Genomic DNA, 20397 nt, shown 5'->3' with positions numbered 1-20397 from the left:
CTCCCAGTGTGCGCAGAGGAAGTCTCAGACCTTTGAGACTCAGAGCTCTGGAAAGCGCAGAGGGAGGGTTAGGTGGTGGTGACGACTTAAAGAGACAGGAACATTCATTGTGGGCTTAAAGCATTTCTCTTACAAAACCTCCCTCCTGTTGTGACTAATGTGGTGTGTGTCTCCAGCAGGGCCCCTCGATACCAAATATCTTGTCATACCTGAGGAAGGGAAGGGTGTTGTAGGACCCTGAGGCCTGACTCTCCTTCTAGAACTGTTTAGTGATCTAGTCTTCAATGACTTTTTACCCTGTAGGCATTTTTTCCCCATATCAAATAAGTCCAGAGAGCCTCCTGCCCCAGAACAAAGAACATGGTAGCTTTTCTCAACAGCTGTCCATTGACTGGACACCCAAGTGGCCAGTGCTCCTCTGGGGTCCATTCTGTCAGAAAAATCCAGAAGCAGAGTTCTATCTGAGAAAGGAAGTCTCAGCTACTGAAGGACTTGAAGCTAGCCGGTATGTTGAGGATGGATACCTTTACACAATTCCTAAATTAGCCTTATGAGGAGGCTTAGTCTGGTCATCTGTGTTGGTATCAGCAATTCTAGTTATTCTGTCTTCTCTCAAGAGGGCCGTGAGAGTGAGGTCAGCAGAAGAGCCAATGGTGTGGTGAACAGGCTACAAAAGGACTGGCCCTAGGACTGGTCAGGGCATCAACCTAACTCAAACTTTCTGGAGTTGACTGTCCCTGTGTGTGGGAAGGAGGGCTGTCCTGAGCCCTATTCTACTGACTGGGGCCTGCTTTTTCATCTCTTTCTTTCCAGCCCATTTCTTCAGGTAGGAAAGAGACCCAACTTCCACTATTTTCCATTCTTTATTTCAGGTACAGAATCTCTCGAATGACTGACACTCCCATTGTTTCCATTCAGCATCGTCGAAGCCAGGAGTCTCTCATTCTCCCACTAGATCAGCAGGGCCAGGACTAGTGTGAGGCAAGTTTGGTGTCCAGGGCACAAAGTTGAAGGAGGCACTCACTGCCAAGGTCTCTCAAGTGCCAACCCTACAGGTGAAGGGCCCTGGGAGTGAGTACTTCCTTAGGACTGAGGTGCATATGTCTCCTCACTGGCTGCACCCTAGTCCAGGCCACATAGACCAGTCTTGACTAAGTCTTTGACACCCAACATGTACCTTTCATGAAGATGCTTTCAGTGCCTCTTTGACATCTCCTTGCCATTCAGTGTTCTCATGCACGCATGTGGTGTCTTCCTTCAACCAGTTGTGACTCTCTGCCTGAGGATTTACCTGGTTATGAGAGGATGCTTGGCTAGTGCACGGAGCAGCCTGAAGTCATCAGAGAGCTAAGGTCCCCAGGAGCAGACCTCAATCTGTGACAGTGAGAAGTTAGGGGATAAATACCCCAGCTTCTTTGCTTATTAAATTGTGCACTGCCCACCAAGTGGGATAACTCTGAGGTATATTCTGGACCAACCGCTGTGGTCCCCGGCAGGACGGAGACCCAGTTGTCTGTGGTGGGAACCCCCTCATCATTGTCTACAGTGGTAACATGCTCATGAACACAACCTGGGGCGGCTCCTTTCCCTTCCCTGTCTCACATTCCCACAGCCCTACTAGTGCTTTCTGGGATCGCCTTCCTACCCCAAAGTAACTGTCTGTCTCCATTTTCCTCTGCATTCTGATTAGATTAGCTTTTGGTTATTTGCCATTGTCTCTGGGCTTGGTCCCCTGGTATTCTCCAACTTGCCATCGGTTGTGGAAACCTATCCAAGGCCAAGGCCCTGAGACTCCTGGGTCTCAGAACCATCCAGGGCTCCTGCTTCCTCTCCTCCCTATTTCCATTCTTCCTTCTTCTCCTTTCAGACTTGCATGTTTATCATTTTCTTCTCTATCCTTATAAATCCAGTAAAAATGACACAGAAGAAAAACATCCTTCCTGAACAGACCTTCAGAACAGAATAATAAGAAGTTCAAATTTTCTGGGATCATTCTTCATCCCTGATGTCTCCCTGCCTTTTCTAGATATGGCAAGAGCTCAACTATCAGCATCCCCAGGGCTAGAAAGGAATAAGAACTATCCAAATATCATCTCAGGAGAGGAGATTATAGGGAAATATATCTTCAATCAAATATTGACTATCAGAAAGACATTGGCCCCACTATGCACCAGCATTTAGAAGGACTATTTTAGTGTCATGTAGATCCTACTTTCTTTTTGTGGAAGAGAGAGAGGTTGTGGCCACCAAGCTTTACTTGTTAGAAGTACCAGTGAAGTAGATGTCATCCAGGATTCAGTTTCATAGGACAAGCACCAGGGCAAGCTTCCTAGTTTGATAGCATAACATAAAAAGAGATGGAAGTTTATAAGCCAAATCAGAAGTAAAACGTTGTGTGTTTCATATTCCAATGTTATGTACAATGGGACACTGGAGTCCAAGATAGAAAATAAAAGTTCCAAGTGAGAGAGATGCTAATGTTAACACAAACTGAGACTTGTGCAAGAACTTAGGATGAGTTTCAGTTAATAAAAGACCAGGAGAAAGGACTGGGAGGGGGTATATTTGAAGCAATACCAGCGTGCCAGAATACAAATGAATGGGCAAAAAACACTCAGAGAAAATGTGTAGGATATGAAGAAAAAAGGACTGAGAATAGAACACCAGAGACCTTATAGTTCTGGAACCATTAAGAGGAAAACAGTACAAATGTTTGAAAAGTGGAATGCTAGCTGAAAAGTGTGTTGTTATTAAAGACAAACTGCAGAAAGTCTGAAAAAGAAAAAGAATCCATTAAAATGTGGGATTTTTTGCTTCTGGTTAAGTTGGAGAAAGATTCAAAAGCCCTCAGCTTCCACACTGACAGCAAGAATTGGACAGAATGAAAATATACTTCTCTATGTCAAAGGATGGTGGAAGCAAGGAAGCACTGAGGAACTGAATTCTAGATATAAAAGAGCCCTTTATAGGTGAGGAGAGAGCTGGGGAGCCTTCTATACCTGGGGTAAGTACTTGGTGTGGATATAAACATTTGGAGGTATTGGCTTGTCACAGACAGATTTTGCAGATTGGAGGAGAAGTCAGATGCTCATTTGACAACAATGTGGGTTATCTAAATAGGTTGGAATCTGTATGATCCTAAAGGCAATGCTAAATTGTCTATCTGGAAAACTCCTCCTGTTCTCATCACAATATTTTTTCCTAAGAAAGCAGCAATGGGGAAGGGTCAAGAAAATAATGAGAAATTATTCTATCCCATTAGGCCCTGCTAGTGAGGTAAAGCCATTTCAAATTAGAGCCTTACACCTTTCTCAGTTCAAATGTTGATTAGATAAAATGTTGCTTAGATAAGAGATTGTTATGTGTAGTATGAATCTGAAGTGAACTTAATTGATTTAATGGTGGCTCATTCTCATTTCAACTCAAGCATTGGAGCCAATGATGTGATCAGTGTAATCACTAGACAGATAAATGAACTTGCACTATCCATAAAATAAACCAAACCTGGGGAAACATAAGCTTTAGACTTCAGTTTTATTGTCTGCAATATAAATTTATGTGACATATGAAGAGTCAGGAAAATACAGCTCATAATCAAAAGATTAAACATTAGAAGCAGAACCACAGATGACTCATTCATTGGAACTTAGGACTTTAAAATAGCTATCATAAAAGTGTTAAAGAAGTTATAGAAAAATAAATATAATGGGTTAAGAGTTGAAGAATTTCATGAGAGACATATAAAATCAAAAGCATTAATTCTGGAAATAGAACATAAAATATTTGGAAAACAAAACATTTATTGGCTGGACCTCATAACATATTTAACATTGAAGAAAGGACCTATGAACTTGAAGACAGGCCATGAGAATTTATTGAGACTAAAGCATAAAAGGAAAATATAAAAAATAAACAAACACAGCACTAGTGATCACTGGGATAGTATCAAACAGTCTAATGTAATTAGAATCCAAGAAGGAGAAGAAAAGACTGAACTGGTAGGAAAAAATATTTGAATATATAATGACCAAAATTTTTAAATTTTGATGAAAAACTTCAACCCATAAATCCAAAAATTTTAACTTTATGTGGGAAATACAAAGAAAACCAAAATCCAGGCACTTTACAGTCAAACTGCTAAAAACAAAAACCAAAAAAAGAAAGAAAGAGAGAGAGAGAATAATTTAAAATTAACTAGGGGAGGAAAAAAAGACACATTACACACAGGGAAACAGTATAAGAATAATAATTTCCTATCAGAAATAATGCAAACCAGAAAACATTGGAATATCAATATATTTAAAATGCTGAAGGAAAAGGAAAGATCAGCCCAGCAAAACTACCCTCCAAATATGAAGATTGAAAAAAGATATTTTAAGATAGAAAAGCAAAAAGAATTTGTCCCACAATTCTTCAGGCTGAAGGAGAAAGATACCAGATAGAAACTTGGATCAACAGGAGAGAATAAAGTTTTCTGGAAAATTTAAATATGTGGGAAATATGAAAAGACTGCTATTTTGATTATTGCTTAGTTTCTTTTTTTTATTTTTTTATTTTTTTAATTTGTTTTTTATTCTAAAATTCAGTGTACAGTCCCAGTTATAAGCTGGGATATCAAAATCGAAGTGAAAATAAACTTGTGCTCGTGACTTCATTTTGCCTTGCAAGACAAAGTTCTTTTCTTTTTACTTTCATCTATCTTTGACAAATAACAACTGTCTATATTTATTTATTTATTTTTGTTTTTTACTGTTTCTTTTTTCTTTTTTCTTTTTTAAATCAGTCATCAATTTTATACACATCACTGTATGATTATTGCTTAGTTTCTTAAAAATGAAATTGACTAAAGCAAAATATTAATAACCTATTGTGAGTTTCTAACATATGAAGAAGCAAAAAATGACAATATCACAAAGGAAGGGTAGAGATTAGATGCAAGTACACTTTCATAAGGTTCTTTTATTAATATCTTCTTTGAAGTGGTCCACTCTTAATTCAAGGTAGAGGATAATATGTTAAGGATAAATACTTTAGTTTCTAGAGCAACCACTTAAAAAACAAAAGGGCAAAAGAGGAGAGGAAATGGAATAATTTTGAAAAAAATCAACACACAAAAATGAAAAAAAGAGGAACAATGAAAATATGGGGCAACAAAGCAATCTACAGATTCAATGCAACCCCTATCAAATTACCAATGGCATTTTTCACAGAACTAGAACAAAAAATTTTACAATTTTTATGGACACACAAAAGACCCCAAATAGCCAAAGCAATTTTGAGAAAGAAAAACGAAGCTAGAGGAATCAGGCTCCCTGACTTCAGACTATACTACAAAAGTACAGTAATAAAGACAGTATGGTACTGGCACAAAAACAGAAATATAGATCAATGGAACAGGACAGAAAGCCCAGAGGTAAACCCTTGCACCTACGGTCACCTTGTCTTTGACAAAGGAGGTAAGAATATGCAATGGAGAAAAGACAGCCTCTTCAATAACAGATGCTGGGAAAACTGGACAGCTACATGTAAAAGAATGAAATTAGAACACTTCTTAACACCATACACAAAAGTAAACTCAAAATGGCTTAAAGACCTAAATGTAAGGCCAGACACTATAAAACTCTTAGAAGAAAACATAGGCAGAACACTCTTTGACATAAATCACAGCAACATCCTTTTTGACCCACCTCCTAGAGTAATGAAAATAAAAACAAAATAAATAAATGGGACCTAATTAAACTTAAAAGCTTTTGCACAGGAAAGGAAACCATAAACAAAACGAAAAGACAAAGCACCGAGCTGATCTCCCTGTGCTATGCGGCTGCTTCCCACTAGCTATCTATTTTACATTTGGTAGTGTATATATGTCCATGACACTCTCTCACTTTGTCCCAGCTTACCCTTCCCCCTCCCTGTATCCTCAAGTCCATTCTCTAGTAGGTCTGTGTCTTTATTCCCGTCTTGCCCCTAGGTTCTTCATGACCATTTTTTTCTTTTTTTAGATTTCATATATATGTGTTAGCATACGGTATTCGTGTTTCTCTTTCTGACTTACTTCACTCTGTATGACAGACTCTAGGTCCATCCACCTCACTACAAATAACTCAATTTTGTTTCTTTTTGTGGCTGAGTAATATTCCATTGTATATATGTGCCACATCTTCTTTATCCATTCATCTGTCAGTGGACACTTAGGTTGAAAAAGCACAGACTTTTCAATAAATGATGCTGGACATCCACATGCAAAAAAAAAAAAAAAAAAAAGAATCTAGTCACAGACCTTATACCTTTCACAAGAATCAATTCAAAAGAGATCATGGATATAAATGTAAAATGTAAAACTATAAAATTCCTAGAAGATAACACTGGAGAAAATCTAGGAGATCTTGGGTTTGGTGATGACTTTTTAGATAAAACACTAAAAGCATGATTTATGAAAGAAAAAATTGATGAATTGAACTTCTTTGAAATTAAAAAATTCTGGGCAAAAGACATTTTTAAAACCGCGCAATGAAATGGGACAGAGAAAATATAAAGGAGAAAATCAAAGTTAGGTTTTTGTAAAACTTATAAAATTAAACTTCTAGCCAGGCTGATCAAACAAAAAGAAATAATCATAAATTGCCAATATCAGAATTCGAAGAGGAACAAGTATTGGGTTGGCCAAAAAGTTCTTTTGGGTTCCCAAACGAACTTTTTGGCCAACCCAATAATTTAGTTCTTGTACATATTAAAGGGATGATAAAATATTTTATGTTTCTGCAAATAAATTCAACTACTTAAGTATAATGGAAAAATTCCTTGAAAAGCACAGCATACAAAAATGAGCATAAGAAGAAATAAAAAAACAGCACATTTGGTTAAAAAAGACTTTAAATATTAATTTATAACATTAGAATTTATAATATTAGGGAAGGTTTAATATAGGTTTGGGTCTGGGGATCGGAGACCTCAGAATCAGCTCTCTGACTTTACCAACAACCCAAGGCTGAGTTTCTTCATCTCGGGATTGATGCAGGCGTTTGTCTGTAGGTCAACCCTGCCTTCTGGGTTTGCCTGTCCTCATGGCTCTCAACTCCCCTTTTAGCTCCACATCCTTTTTATGTGTATTGTCTGCTTCCTTCTTGGAGTTTTCCTAATTTTCTAGTGAGCTCATCAGTCATAAAGATTGTGTTTATTTTAAAAAATTCTAGTTGCATTTAACAGGATGATGCCCAAAAATATTCAGTCCATCATCTTGTCTGAAGCGTAAGCCTCTATGTGTGTTTCAATGCTAACTGGGAATGGGTACCAGGGATAAAATCTGGCTGAGCCTCTTTCAATGTTAAGCAAATTTGATGCACATAAAACAGACTATTGATGTGTGAGTGTGTCCGTGTGTGATTGTTGAGCAGGAATTAGTTGTGTTACAGAAATGAGCCACGTGTTCACTTACCATCTTCTGAGGGTAAAACCATAGCACAGACTTAAAGACATGTGATCTCAGGAACTTTACAGCTTACTTGTTATTTTACTGTACCCAGTAGAAATTTTATTGTTATTTTTGTTATATTCAGTAGAAATAGTAATAGTATAATGAAGAAAAGGAGTTTTTAGGAACATAAAACTGACTTTAGAGATTTGCAAATGAGAGGAATTTTATGTTTACAACTTTCAAAAGATATATTTCAAAACAAACAGTAACTTTTAAAATCATTTGGTTCCCTAACAAATAGAATGATGTTAAGACTTAAGCACTTCACAGAATCTCAAACGTTTAGTGCTGTCAGGCACTGTATTTTACAGGGGAGGTACAGTGTGTGATTCACCCACTAAATGACAGTGGATAAAGAACCACTGACTGTAACTATAATATAGGAGTCTTGCATTCCAGTCTAATGGTCTTTCTAAAAATTATCATTAAATTTTGGGGTATAATTAACAGTAAGCTACAGAATAAATTGCACATGCTAAACAGTAAGCAGTAACAGAAATTGCACATTCCGTGCAATACACAAAATAACAGAGTTTGCAATCTGACAAACACCTGAATACACAATAAAATACACATCACTATTAGGATTAGGGCTTTGACCATGGTTGAATGTCTCTGAATTTCCATGTACTTTATAAAGCTCTCTTTGAAATCCTGTAATCTCTCCTCTGACTGCACAGTTCCACATTCAGACCCTGTTACTAGGCTGTACAACCTATTGCTGTAGTGGTCACCCCTTTTCGCCATCACTAGGCTCTCAGTCAAGGCCATTAGCTCCTTCACTTGGTCATCCCGACTGCTCCCTTTAGCACGGTTATTAAAGGCACACACTCGCCCCCCACACGCAGCCACCAGCGCGCTTAGGGCTTTGTTATCAGAGCCATGGATGTAATCCATCAGGGAGCCTCCCTTGAGGTCTTCCTTGCGGGTGAAGAGGACAATTGTGTGCCTCATGGCATCCTCTCCAAAGATCTCCTTCACCCTCTGCACAGCCCGCTGGTCCTCGGTGGTGAATCGGCCCAGCTGTGTCACCAGGAGCAGCACGTGGGGTCCTGGTGCGGAGAGTAAGTAGCACCTGTGTACCTCTTTGTACAGGGAATCAGAGGGGTCCTTCCCAGAAAACATGTCTGGTGTGTCAATAACAACCATCTCTCTGTCTCCCCAGCTTCCCTGACTTTTACTGCAGGTCTTCGTCAAGGGCTGGGCACTCAGCCTGGACTCAAATGCTTGCTTCCCCAGGATGCTGTTCCCTGTAGCACTTTTGCCGGTTCCGGTTTTGCCCACCAGAATGACTCTCAGCTCCGATCCTCTGGCATGTTGAGCTTGTTGGCTCTTTGTATATGGTCCTGCTAAGAGCAAGTTTACTTAGAAGAGAAAGGCAAATACCACATCATATCGCTTATATGTGGAATCTAAAAATATGATACAAATGAACTCATTTACAAAACAGGTATAGACTCCCAGACATAGAAAACAAACTTACAGCTACCAAAAGGGAAACGGGCAGGGGAGGGATAAATTAGGAGTTTGGGATTAAAATATACACACTACTATATATAAAATAGATAACCGACAAGGACCTACTGTACAGCACAGGGAACTATACTCAATATCTTGTAATAACCTACAATGGAAAAGAATCTAAAAATCTATTCATATGTATGTGCGTGTGTGTGTGTGTGTGTGTGTGTGTGTGTGTGTGTATAACTGAATCATTTTGTTGTAAAACTGAAAGTAACACAGCATTGTAAATCAGCTATATTTCAATTAAAAAAAAGCAAAGGTGAAAAAAAATAGAGCAAACTTGCTTTGTTATTACCACACTGATCATGCCAATGGAATATTTTTAATGATAAGGAAAAGTCTGGGAAAAGACACTCTCACAATGTATGGTATTTATGAAATAGAAGCTAACTCTATTATCAAATAAAATAATGATTTTTAAAACTCTAGATTTCTCTAAGTCTGCAGGGCATTGCCATGTTGGCTCCTAGAAAAACATACTTGGAGGATGAGTTAGAATTAAAAACATACCTTGTCATTCAAAGCTTGCTTATATCACCCAGTTCTGGCCCTGTAAAAGGCAAATTTTCTGGAGATGAGAGACGTGTAGCCAAGACTGTGGGTTCCATCTCCAGGTGGGGAAAGTAACCTGACTGTTCCAGGGCCAGAGATGGCTCCTCTGACCGTGGCTGGGCAGAGGTGTGGTCCCGAGCACCAGTGAAATGGTTGGACCAGGAAAATACTGAAATGAGCATTGTGAAATGATTCTCTCCAGTGAAGAAACTGCTGCTCGCTTATACTTTGCTTCAAGAGGATAGCATGATTTTTATGCAAAATAGGCACAGAATGGGTAAAACAGGCACACACAGGAAGTCACTTTCTTACCAGAGTGACTGCATTCCTTTTGGCCCATGGCAGTTCCTGAGGGACAGAGAGACCAGAGACCTATTAAAAAAACTATCATTTTTGAGCTACGACTCATGAGAGAACCTTATATTTCTAGAGCACGTTCACAACCATGCCTCATTTGTCTACAAAAAGCTGAGGAGGTGGGTGGAAAGAAGTACTATCTCTATTTTACAGAGAAATTTAGTCACTTGCTCAGAGTCAACCCAGTGAGTCAGAAAATGGGTTTTGCTTGTCGCCCCACCTACTTCTTCTTATCTCCATGCCCACCTCTCGTCCACTTTCCCTCCTCCCTGCAGGACCTCCCTGCCCACTCTTGCTTTCCGTGGCCACACACCTTCCCTTCCTTCTGCCTCCTTTCTAGGTCTGCCTTGGGTCCCAGGTTCAGGCTGCTCTTTCTTTCGCTCCTTCCCCACCTCACCCAACCCCTCCCTCCACGCTGAGTCCTTGCTGAGAGGCTCAATGAATTAAGAACACGACTCCAGAAAAGTACACTGTCCTTTAAACCAGAAATACACTTCATTTGATCCGTTAATTACTTGAATTTTCCTCTTTCCATGAAGAAGCCTTGCCATTTAGTTCCTTTTCCTATACAGAGAGAAGTAACTTAAAACTGGCAGCCTGTACCAAGCGACAAGGCAGAGAAAATGCATGAGTTAATGACCTAATTCTTCCCAGTTAGCACTTTTTATAGGCTCTATGCAGAGGAAGCTCTCTTTGCCAGTAATGGGTAATCTAAATTCCATGAAGTTTACAGGTCCTGTAAACTGGCTTCACTTAAGCCAAATGCCATCACTCTAAATTGTTTCCCTGAAAATAGGGCAAATTTGTAAAAAATTTTTTCTTTAGCCTGGGAGCTAGAAATCAACACTGCAGAACTTTCTTGAGTGTAGGCTTACCTGAGTTATTGTTGAAACAGAAGCCTCCCCAGTGAAATCTGTGACTTGCCCGTTCAGCTTGAAGAGAAAAAAAAAAAAAAAACAACCCAGAAAACCGGAAGCCTAGTCTGCTTCTTCCTCTCTTGAATCTCCACTGAGTTTCCCCACTGCAAGTGAGCCCCAGCACATGCCTGTGATTCTCTTTTTAAAAATAGTTAAAATGGCAAAATTTAATGAATAATTTGTTGTCACGTGGACTGTTTTTTCTCAATAGTGAAAAAACCAATGTTTGAATCATTTAAACTGGACAGGGAAAAAAGGGGCGCCAGGGATGCTGGTAGATTTGCTTGCTTCCCACCCGGGCTGCGTCCCCGCAGTTACAGGTTTGCCTGAATGAACACCCCTCAACTCCCCCCAGGAGGAATGACACCTCATCCACACCGTAGCAGTGACTGTCCTAAAGGCAAGTGCCGCTGGGCTGGGGGGCAGAAAGAGCGTGGGTGTGAGGGGCACAGGACAGGGCACTATGCAGAGCGGGGAGGGTACAGAAAGGGGAACCCGGGAGAAGCCCATGTCTGTCTGACTGTAACAGTCATGTCCATCAGCGCATTTGGAAATAACTCACTCGTGGTTTCCCTGCTTTTCCTTCCTGCCCAGCTCTGCAATGTCAGGGAGGCACCTCTGGGAAGCAATGATCTAGGCAGTGTCTACAATAATAATCTGAGTCTCTACATTCAGGAAGAATGACCCAAGGGGTTAAAGCTGAAATCACTCAAATGCTTGTATTCCCTTATTTATATGACGTTCACCACAGCAGGGGCAGGGAAAATGTGGGACTTAGATAGCCTTTAAATATCTCAGATTAGTAGTGATGCACTTTGCTTTCTCTCCCAACCACTGATGAGAAAAAATCACAGGTCCCGACCTCATTATAAGAGAGGTTGGGAAACGCAGTGGAGTCCCGGGACACGGGTGGACACCACTGCTTTGTCACACACTAACTATTATCACTGTTTTGCATTCTTCCACATCCTTTGCTATGCAGTCTTCTACTTAATATCAGTAATCTCTTCCTAAAAACAAACCATTCTGTGTCAAAATACTAACAGGGACCTATTTCTTATTGTTTTATATGAAAACAGATATAATGCAATATCACATTCAAAACCCATCAATTTTCTAAATCACATGTAAAATTCACTAAAGTACTTATATAAAAACATTTTTTTAGAATAAAAGCTTAAAATATTGCTCTTTTGAATACCCAAAATATTTTTGGTTTATAAAAGAGAGTTATTGGATAAGTATCCTGACAAATAACTCAATTAAAAAATGGGCCAAGCACCTGAATAGATATCGTTTCTAAGAAGACATACAAATAGCCAACAAGTACATGAAAAGGTGCTCAACATCACTAATTATCAGGGGAATGCAAATCAAAACCACGATGAGATATCACCTCACACCTGTTAGGATGGCTATCATCACAAAGACAGGAGAGAAGTGTTTGTGAGGATGTGGAGAATTCACATGGTGGTGGGAATGTAAATCGGTATAGCTACTATGGAGAACAGTATGGAGATTCCTAAAAAAATTAAAAATAGAACTACTGCATGATCCAGCAATCCGTCTTCTGGGTATGCATCCAAAGAAAACAAAATCAGAATCTTGAGGTGATACCTGCACTCCCATGTTCACTGCAGCATTATTCACTAGTCAAGATATGGGAAAAATATCTGTGTCCATTAATGGATGAATGGATAAATATGTCTAAGCTGTATGTAATGGGATATTATTCAGCCATGAGAAAGAAGGAAATCCTGTTATTTGCAAAGACATGGATGAAACTTAAGGCATATGCTACGTGAATTAACTGAGAGAAAGACAAATGCTGTATAAACTCACTTATAAGTGGAATCTAAAAAGAAAAAGTGGAACTCATGGAAACGGAGAGTATAATGGTGATTGATTACCAGGGGTTAGAGGTTTGGGGAGATGCTGGTCAAAGGGTAAAAGCCTTCAGTTATGAGATAAATAAGTTGTGGGGATTTAACATACAGCGTGGTGACTATAATGCTGCCGTGTCTATTTGAAATTTGCTAAGACAGCAGATCTTAACCATTCTCACCTCATACACAAATAAGGTAACTATGGGAGATGATAGATGTGGCATTTAACCCGATTGTGATCATCATTTCACAAAATGTACCTATGTCAAATCATCAAGTTGTACACTTTAAATTTCTACAGTTTTATTGTCAACTGTATCTCAATAAAGCTGGAGGAAAAAAATAAACATTTTAAAAATAAAAAATAAAGATAGACAGCAGAGGAGGATGTGGAACAATCAGAAATCTGCATTGTTGGTGAGAGTGTAAAGTGTTACAACACTGTGGGAAAATGTCTGGCAGTTTCTATGTCTTTCACTAGAATATTATGTCTCTCTTTACGTAGAGCACACATATTTCTTACCAAGTTTATTCCTTAGAACTTAAGTTTTTGTGTTGCTATTCTGTCATAATTTCCCCTTTCAGTCTGTTTTCTAAAGGGCTTCTATTTTGTATGGAGGAATAAAATAAATTTTAAAGAATTCATTTTATAGCCAGACAATTTACTTTTTTCAGTATTTCTAAAAATAATTTTTCATTTCCCTTTGATTACCGTGGGTGTCTGGGTTTATCCTAGACTCAGTTACAGGTACTGATAGGTGTCCCTCACAGTCCAAACTCCCACAATTTGAACATTTGCTATACAGTATCAATTTGAACATTTGCTATAAACAGCTTTACCCCAAATTCATTATCTGTATTGCAAATCCATTACAGCAAATCCGACTGTGCATACTAGTAAAAATGATCACATTGCATGTGAGGCTGGGAAAGAGGATGTAGAGTGAACTGCGGTCCTATCTCAGCTGCTTCCTGACAGTATCCTGTCTCCTGCCCATGTTGCTTAGCTATGTTTTTAATTGTTTAATTGTTGGAATTGCTAGACAATTGGTAGATGCATTTGTAATTTTGATAGATATTACTGGATGGTCCACAATAAAAATTTTAACCAAACTAGTTACACCAGCATTTTGTTAATTTCCCCATATCCTTGTTCATGATTTTATCTGCCAATCTGATCAATGAAAACTTGTATTCATGTGATTTTTTTATATGCATTACTCAACATGAATGTGGTCGAGTTATTTTTCATATGTTAAAGAACTATGTCTTTTTTTATTATCCTCTCATATGTTTGTTACTCATTTTTAAATTCTGTTGTTAATCTTTCTGATATTGATTTGTAGAAGTTCTTTATGTGGCCGAAAATGATCATTCTACCTCTTCCTCTTGGAGTTTTGAAAAAAACCATCCAATTTTGTCCACTGTTAGTTTATTGTGGCTAGTATCCAGAAGAATGTTCAACAGTCCCAATATAGGAGGCCTCCTTACCTTGTTTCTCACTTTTGTGGCAATACCTCAATGCTTCCAGTTAAATAAGGTGTGGGCTTTGAGGTTGAGATGGAAATTTTTATTATTTTTAAAAAGTAACCAGTTATTAGATGCTGAATTTTACCAAATTACCTTCCAACACTAAGGTGATAATTGGATTATGTTGCTCCACAGCTTTATAATACATTAAATTATATGAAAATATTTCCTGATATTGAACCTTCTTTGCATATTTGGGACTAATCTTTCTCATCTAAGTTATCGCTGGCTTCTATTTGATAACAGTTTATTTAGAAGTTTTGCATTTCTTCATGAGTGATCTTATTCATTTCTTTTTTTTTTTTTTTATTATTCATTTCTAAAACAAAGAAAATTCTTTTTCCGTTGATTGCCGTGGTCCTAGCTGTATCTGGTTTGGGGGTTTCATTTTCCTTCCAAACGTATCAACCATGGTGTTTTTCTCGAATAGATACTTGCACTCCAGAAGAATTCTGGTTCTATCTTTTAAGAAAACAAGATCTTTACCATCACTACCTTTCACCATCACCTCTTCCTTTCTTAGGCCAGCCTGATGTTGAACAAAGACTATAGCATAGTGAATGTTATGAAGGAAAATGCCAGGGTGCCATTGGGAATGTATAAAGGATAAACTAAACTAATGGGAGGGGGGTAGCCGGGAAAGACTTCTGAGAAAAAGTAAAATTGTTTGAGCTGAACTTGAAGAGTGAGTGAGGAAAGGGATTGGAGGTGTTTCCAGGAATAAGTAGCAGCATATTCCAAGGCAAGTGACAGCATGGAACTCTCAGGTATTAAGGAAGGCAAGGATGGCTAGAACCTAGAGGCAGGAAGTCAGATTGTGTAGAAATGAGGCTGGAGATTGAGGCAGGCATTTGTCAAGTTTGGATCCTGAATGTTTTCTTGCAAAACAATGGAAAGTCACTCTGAGATTGACTTGGGGTCATAGTGCCATGGCCCCGATTGTGAGTTATGTGAAGAATGGATTCAAAAGCCCTATCCCCTATCCTGCTTTACATCATCTGCATTTGGGTATCTTTTTTGGGGTCCTCCTCAATGTCCTCTCTCACATCCTCTGCCTCCCCACCCACCCCACCCCCTCAGTGCACGGAAACAGAACTACTGTGGTTCAAGTGAGCTGGAGAAGGACCCTGGCTGTGAGCCTTGAGGTGAGCCCACTGAACTCTCTGCCCCAATCTATTTCCTAACACCCTCCCCAGTGCTCAGCACCCTGTCAGCCCTTCATTTCCTTTCCAACCACTTCCTGCATAAGACTCTTTCATTTTTCACTTCTCGTTCTAAGTTCAACTATGTCTTGAGAAGAACTTGGTGTCTGGGTGTTTCTTTTTAACCAAGAGTGAAAAATAACTGTTTGCGATTCTGTCTGTGAAAGGAAACCACAAGACCCCGAGCTGCTCCTGAGGCAAGCTCCACCCTGCCAGAGGGCAGAAAGCCTATTTATCTGGTATGATCTGAAGGGACTGAAATCCCCTCTGCCAAACATCAGCTGCAGCCCACTATCCTTGAACTGTCACTGCTCTCTTCTGAGTAAAGCTCTTGCACCAGGAGGGTGCTTAGGCAAAGAAAACAACACACAGGGAGAGACTTAGAAGGATGTCAAAGGAGCTTGAAGTAGTTCAAGCGAAGAGTTAAAGCTTCAAGTCCTCAAACACCAGGTATAGGCTGGAGGGTTCGGTTAGTGTAGCCTATGACCCATTGCTCTCAGATGTGCAGGATATTTTAAAAGAGATGGGCACCTCAGATCTAACTTGCTGCCAGGTCCTGGATTTGAATATTATCCATTGAAATTGTACAGATTGCTCTATTTGCTCTAGTTCTAACTTCCTGTCTTCCACCTGCCCCCCCCAAACCGCTCCGTCATTTTTAGTTACCCAGGGCCCATCAGTGACCGCCGACGACCAAAAGACATCCTCCATATACTCAATGGGGTTTTGGAATCTGACCGTTTCAATTCCTGTTGGGCCATTAACCAGCTATGTGTCCTTAGGCAATTCTGACCCTAATTTCCTTCATCTTCAAATGGGAAAAAACTTAAACTACTGATAGGATTGTCAGCATTAAATGGAAAAATATATGTAAAGCATGTAGCCCCAGCACCTAGCACCGTGGTTTCCAAGCCTTAGCCTGCATCAGAGTCGCCTAAAGAACTTGGGAAAACACATAGGGCTAGGCAACATCCCTGGAGTTTCTGAATTAGTAGGATTTGGGTGGAGCCTGAAAAGTGGAAGTTCTAGCAAGTTCCCAGGTGATACTAATGTTACTGGCCCAAGGACCTCACTTTGAGGAGTGCTGCCCTAGGGCATTGTCATCATTTTTATTGTTGAAGTTGGGTTACCATCATGTGTCCTCTACCCAACTATAAACAGAAGTAGGGGCTTTATCTCTGAGGCACCTTAACTTTCTGGCTTTCTCCCTACATAGGACATCTAGGACATTTCCTGATTGTCCAAAGCACTTCTACATTTTCTTTCTTTTAGGTTCATCTCAGATGAGAGGGTTCAATGCTGACTTTCTAACCCAAAACCTTTACATTTCAGATGTGCTTTGTCTATCCCATTTATGGTCTCCCGTTAGCTGATTTAATCCGAGGTGAAAGACCTTCTATAGAAAATGCCTTAGCCGGGTGGTTCTGGGATTTTACTTTGCATCAGACTCACTTGGAGGGTTTGTGAAAACACAGATTGCTGGACTCCCGGAGTTTCTGGTTCGGTAAGTTTGGGAGGGAGCCCAGGACTTTGCATTTCTAACGAGTTTCCAGGTCATGCTGCTGCTGCTGGTCCGTGGCCCACACTTTGAGCAGCGCTGGCCTAGTACACAGTAAGTCTGCAAAGTAGCTCATCGGGGTAGTTTCCATGACTCTGGGGATCAGAGTAGGTGGCCATTTACAGAAACAGTAAGTAGAGTCAGATGTCTCTGATGTGCCTGTCATGCATCAGAGGATGATGTAAGGGAAAAAAGAAGAAACCAACGTGGCTTCATCTCTACAGGTGTCCTCATATATTGATGAGAAGACAAGGACTGACACCTGTGGAAAACAGGCGGCCAAGGAGGGAGTGTCTGATTGACAGGGGAGGAGGATGATCAGTGATCTCCAGTTGCCGTGCAGGAGGTCAGAGAGGAGGTTTTCTCTGAAGGATGGGAGGATGGGGTACGTGGAGAGCTTTGGGGACAAACAGACAGGTGGGAGGAAATGGCATGAACGATGGTTTGAAGGTAGAAGTAAGCATTGCATGGGTGGGAAAAAGTGCACAGGTGAACTACGCTACGCGGTGGCATGAACTACACTACCATGTAATTCTGGCTGAACATTGCGTTTCATATCTTCTTCTCATTTAATACTTAACAGCCACACTGGGAAGTAAAGATTATTATCTCCATATCTAAAGAAGTAAAAATAAGATTCAGAAAATTGAATAACTTGAACAACATTGCTTAGAGAATGAGTTTGGCGCCGGAGCGGGGAAGGGAACTTTCAGGACCCCAAGTCTATCGCTGTGTCCTTTATAAGGTAGCAAAATAGAAGGAGATGGGGCTGCGAAGAAAGTTTGCAGCCTGATGTAAATCTGTCAATTCCAGGCCAAGAAGTATGAACTGTGACCTATAGTGGGGGGGTCTCTTGAGCCATAGACACATGAGAAAGCTGAGTTGCATAATCTTGATTTGGTACATGGAGATTAAATTAAGGAAGTGAAACTGGGACAAGAGGAAAGTTACCATCTATCTACGTGAACTCCCATTTTCCTCTCCCTTCCTCTTTTTTTCTTACTCCGCCCAATCCTGTGTTACCCAGTAACAGTCTCTTTCACTTCCTCTCCTTCTTTCTTGCACAATGTCTTTTTTTTTTTAACTGAAGTATAGTTGATTTACAATGCTGTCTTAGTTTCAGGTGTACAGCAAAGTGATTCAGTTATACATACATATATATTCTTTTTTCAGATTCTTTTCTGTACTGAATATAGTCTCCTGTGCTATACAGTAGGTTCTTGTTGGTTATCTATTTTATATATAGTAGTGTCTATCTGTTCATTCCAAATTCCCAATTTATCCTTCCCCCCTTTCCCATGTTTGGTAACAATGTTTGTTTTCCATGTTTGTGAGTCTGAATCTGTTTTGTAAATAAGTTTTTTTGTATTTTTTTTAGGTTGTACATATACATGATATCGTATGATATTTGTCTTTCTCTGTCTGGTTTACCTCACTTAGTATGATAGTCTCTAGGTCCATCCATGTTGCTGCAAATGGCATTATTTCATTCTTTATTTTATGGCTACGTGGAATTCCATTGTATATATGTACCACATCTTCTTTATCCATTCATCTGTTGATGGACATTTAGGTTCACAATGTCTTTTTTAACACTCTTGACCGCAGTTCCTTACCCCACTACATCAGGGAGTCTGAAGTACCCAATCTTAGGAGAACACACTTCCCTTCAATCCTGGTTTCCGGTCTTGACAGATTCCAGAATTGATGAGTCTGAGGGTCACAAAGAGTAGAGCAGAGGCTCTAGCTTTTCTGGAAAGGCCATTCTAGACTCTGCCCAGGCTGCTCCTTAGAGACTGCTGCAACTGAAGTACACACACACACACATACATACATACACACACCCACCTACTGTGGTGCTCAGCCCCCAGCCTGTTCCCAGCCTCTTCTGCTTTCAGGTCTTACCCTTTCTGAGGATTAGCACCTCTGTGGAGGAATTTGCTTCAGAGGTTAATTTGTTCTGGACACTGGGCCATGATTTCCTTTTCCAAGAGATGGAGGACATTTCAGGGAGCAGGCAGACTGTTAAGCTAGGGTGGTTAGAGATGGTTGCAAGGCCCCCTTTCCTATAAACGTGACCCGCTGGCAGTGAGACACACTCACACAATGACAGGAACTTGAATTCCTACCTGGAGAACTATACTGGGGTTAACAAAGGGGAGTGTATTAACTCCAAAAGCCCTTGTTCTACTGCATTAAGATATATAAGGGCTTTTTTCTAGACTTTCCCTAAAATCGTCTCCGCCTCTTCCTACTAACACATTAGATCTTCCCTCTCTGAGTGTCACCACAGTACTCATTATGCCTGTGAGTTGCTTTAGGGCTTTTCCGTCAGCTCAGCGTTGCTGGTTTTCCCCTGTGAGCCCCCTCAGTGTTGGACTTTCCCACTGTCACCTCAGTACTTGTGCCTCCTGTTAATACACAAGTAGAGTGAAAAGAACACGGGTTGAGGGCAGAAGATGAAGACTGTGGGCGTCAGGCTGCCACTGTGGTTTATGGGCAAGACCCATAAGGCCTCTGAGCGTCATTTGTTTATGGTTAAAATTAGGGTTGTGGCCAATGATCTAAGGCCTCTTCCTACTGTGACATTAAAGCTCCCCAATACTTCTGACCATATCCAGGGAGCCTGAGACCCCGGCTCACCCAGGAGCACGGTCCCCAGCTCACAAACCCATCAAAGCTGACTCGATCCTCAGAGAGCCGGTCGGAATGCAGTTGTCACTCTGCAGGGCTGGTTCAGAGACAAGCGATCCCTGAACAGGTGGGCGTAGTTTGGTAAATGTTCACCATCAGCTGTTCATGTTAGGAGTTAGTGACCGAATCTGTCAGCCACGTTTCTGGGTGATATTGCTTACTGGCACTTTGGGCAATAGCCGTTCCTTTGGTATGTGTTTGTTTTTATTCTTGTCCTTGTTTAACCATTTAAAAATGTTAATGGTCCTTTCCATTTCTCACTTGAGCCTCATGAAATAACACAGTGCAAAAATGGGCAAATATCCCCGGAAGACCAGACAACAGAATCCTTCATAGCCAGGTGGGACTATGGGGTGCAATTTTCCCCATTCAGCACCTCACCACTCAACCTTCAAGCCTGCATGTCAAGTTTGACTGGAGGGAGTAATGCCTTCGTAAGGTCTCCTTAGGGTCATGTGGGTGAGATGGCTCTCCTATCACTCGGAACAAAGATCCAAACCTGACCTCCTCGTGTGCATTCATTTCTCTCAGGCCCATTCCTTTCTCCCCCTCACACCCCGTGCTCCGTTCCCTACAGCCATGTATCTTGTATTAGTAAATATTTCACGTGTGCTAAACCAGGGGTTTGTGGAGTCATAATTAATAAAACCCTAAGCAAGTGATTCCTAAGAGTTAAAAATGTAAGCACTGGAGCATATTTGCA

The 20397-nt window shown here is 40.3% G+C and overlaps 1 protein-coding gene across 1 annotated transcript; it reads right to left on the bottom strand.

The window, feature by feature from the left end:
• Positions 1–7710: 7710 nt before the first annotated feature.
• On the bottom strand, positions 7711–9890 carry LOC132371363 (GTPase IMAP family member 2-like). The gene is made up of 2 exons (XM_059932597.1): positions 9863–9890; positions 7711–8838 (listed from the first exon to the last, which is right to left on the bottom strand). Exons 1-2 carry the CDS (start codon positions 9888–9890, stop codon positions 7847–7849), a joined length of 1020 nt encoding a protein of 339 aa, XP_059788580.1. The 3' UTR covers positions 7711–7846.
• Between the last annotated feature and the right edge of the window lie 10507 nt (positions 9891–20397).

This window comes from Balaenoptera ricei, chromosome 9, assembly GCF_028023285.1.
Source record: "Balaenoptera ricei isolate mBalRic1 chromosome 9, mBalRic1.hap2, whole genome shotgun sequence".
Classification (NCBI taxonomy): Eukaryota; Metazoa; Chordata; class Mammalia; order Artiodactyla; family Balaenopteridae; genus Balaenoptera; species Balaenoptera ricei.
The sequence above is the reverse complement of the archived record's forward strand: the minus strand, read 5'-3'. Positions and strand labels throughout refer to the sequence as shown.

What these genes read in the sequence shown, in the direction of transcription:
- LOC132371363 (XM_059932597.1), bottom strand. Translation starts at nt 9,890, where the DNA reads ATGGGCCAAAAGGAATGCAGTCACTCTG. An exon ending in AAAGGAATGCAGTCACTCTG is followed by an intron (nt 8,839 to 9,862) that starts GTAAGAAAGTGA and finishes TTCTCTTCTAAG; the next exon opens with TAAACTTGCTCTTAGCAGGA.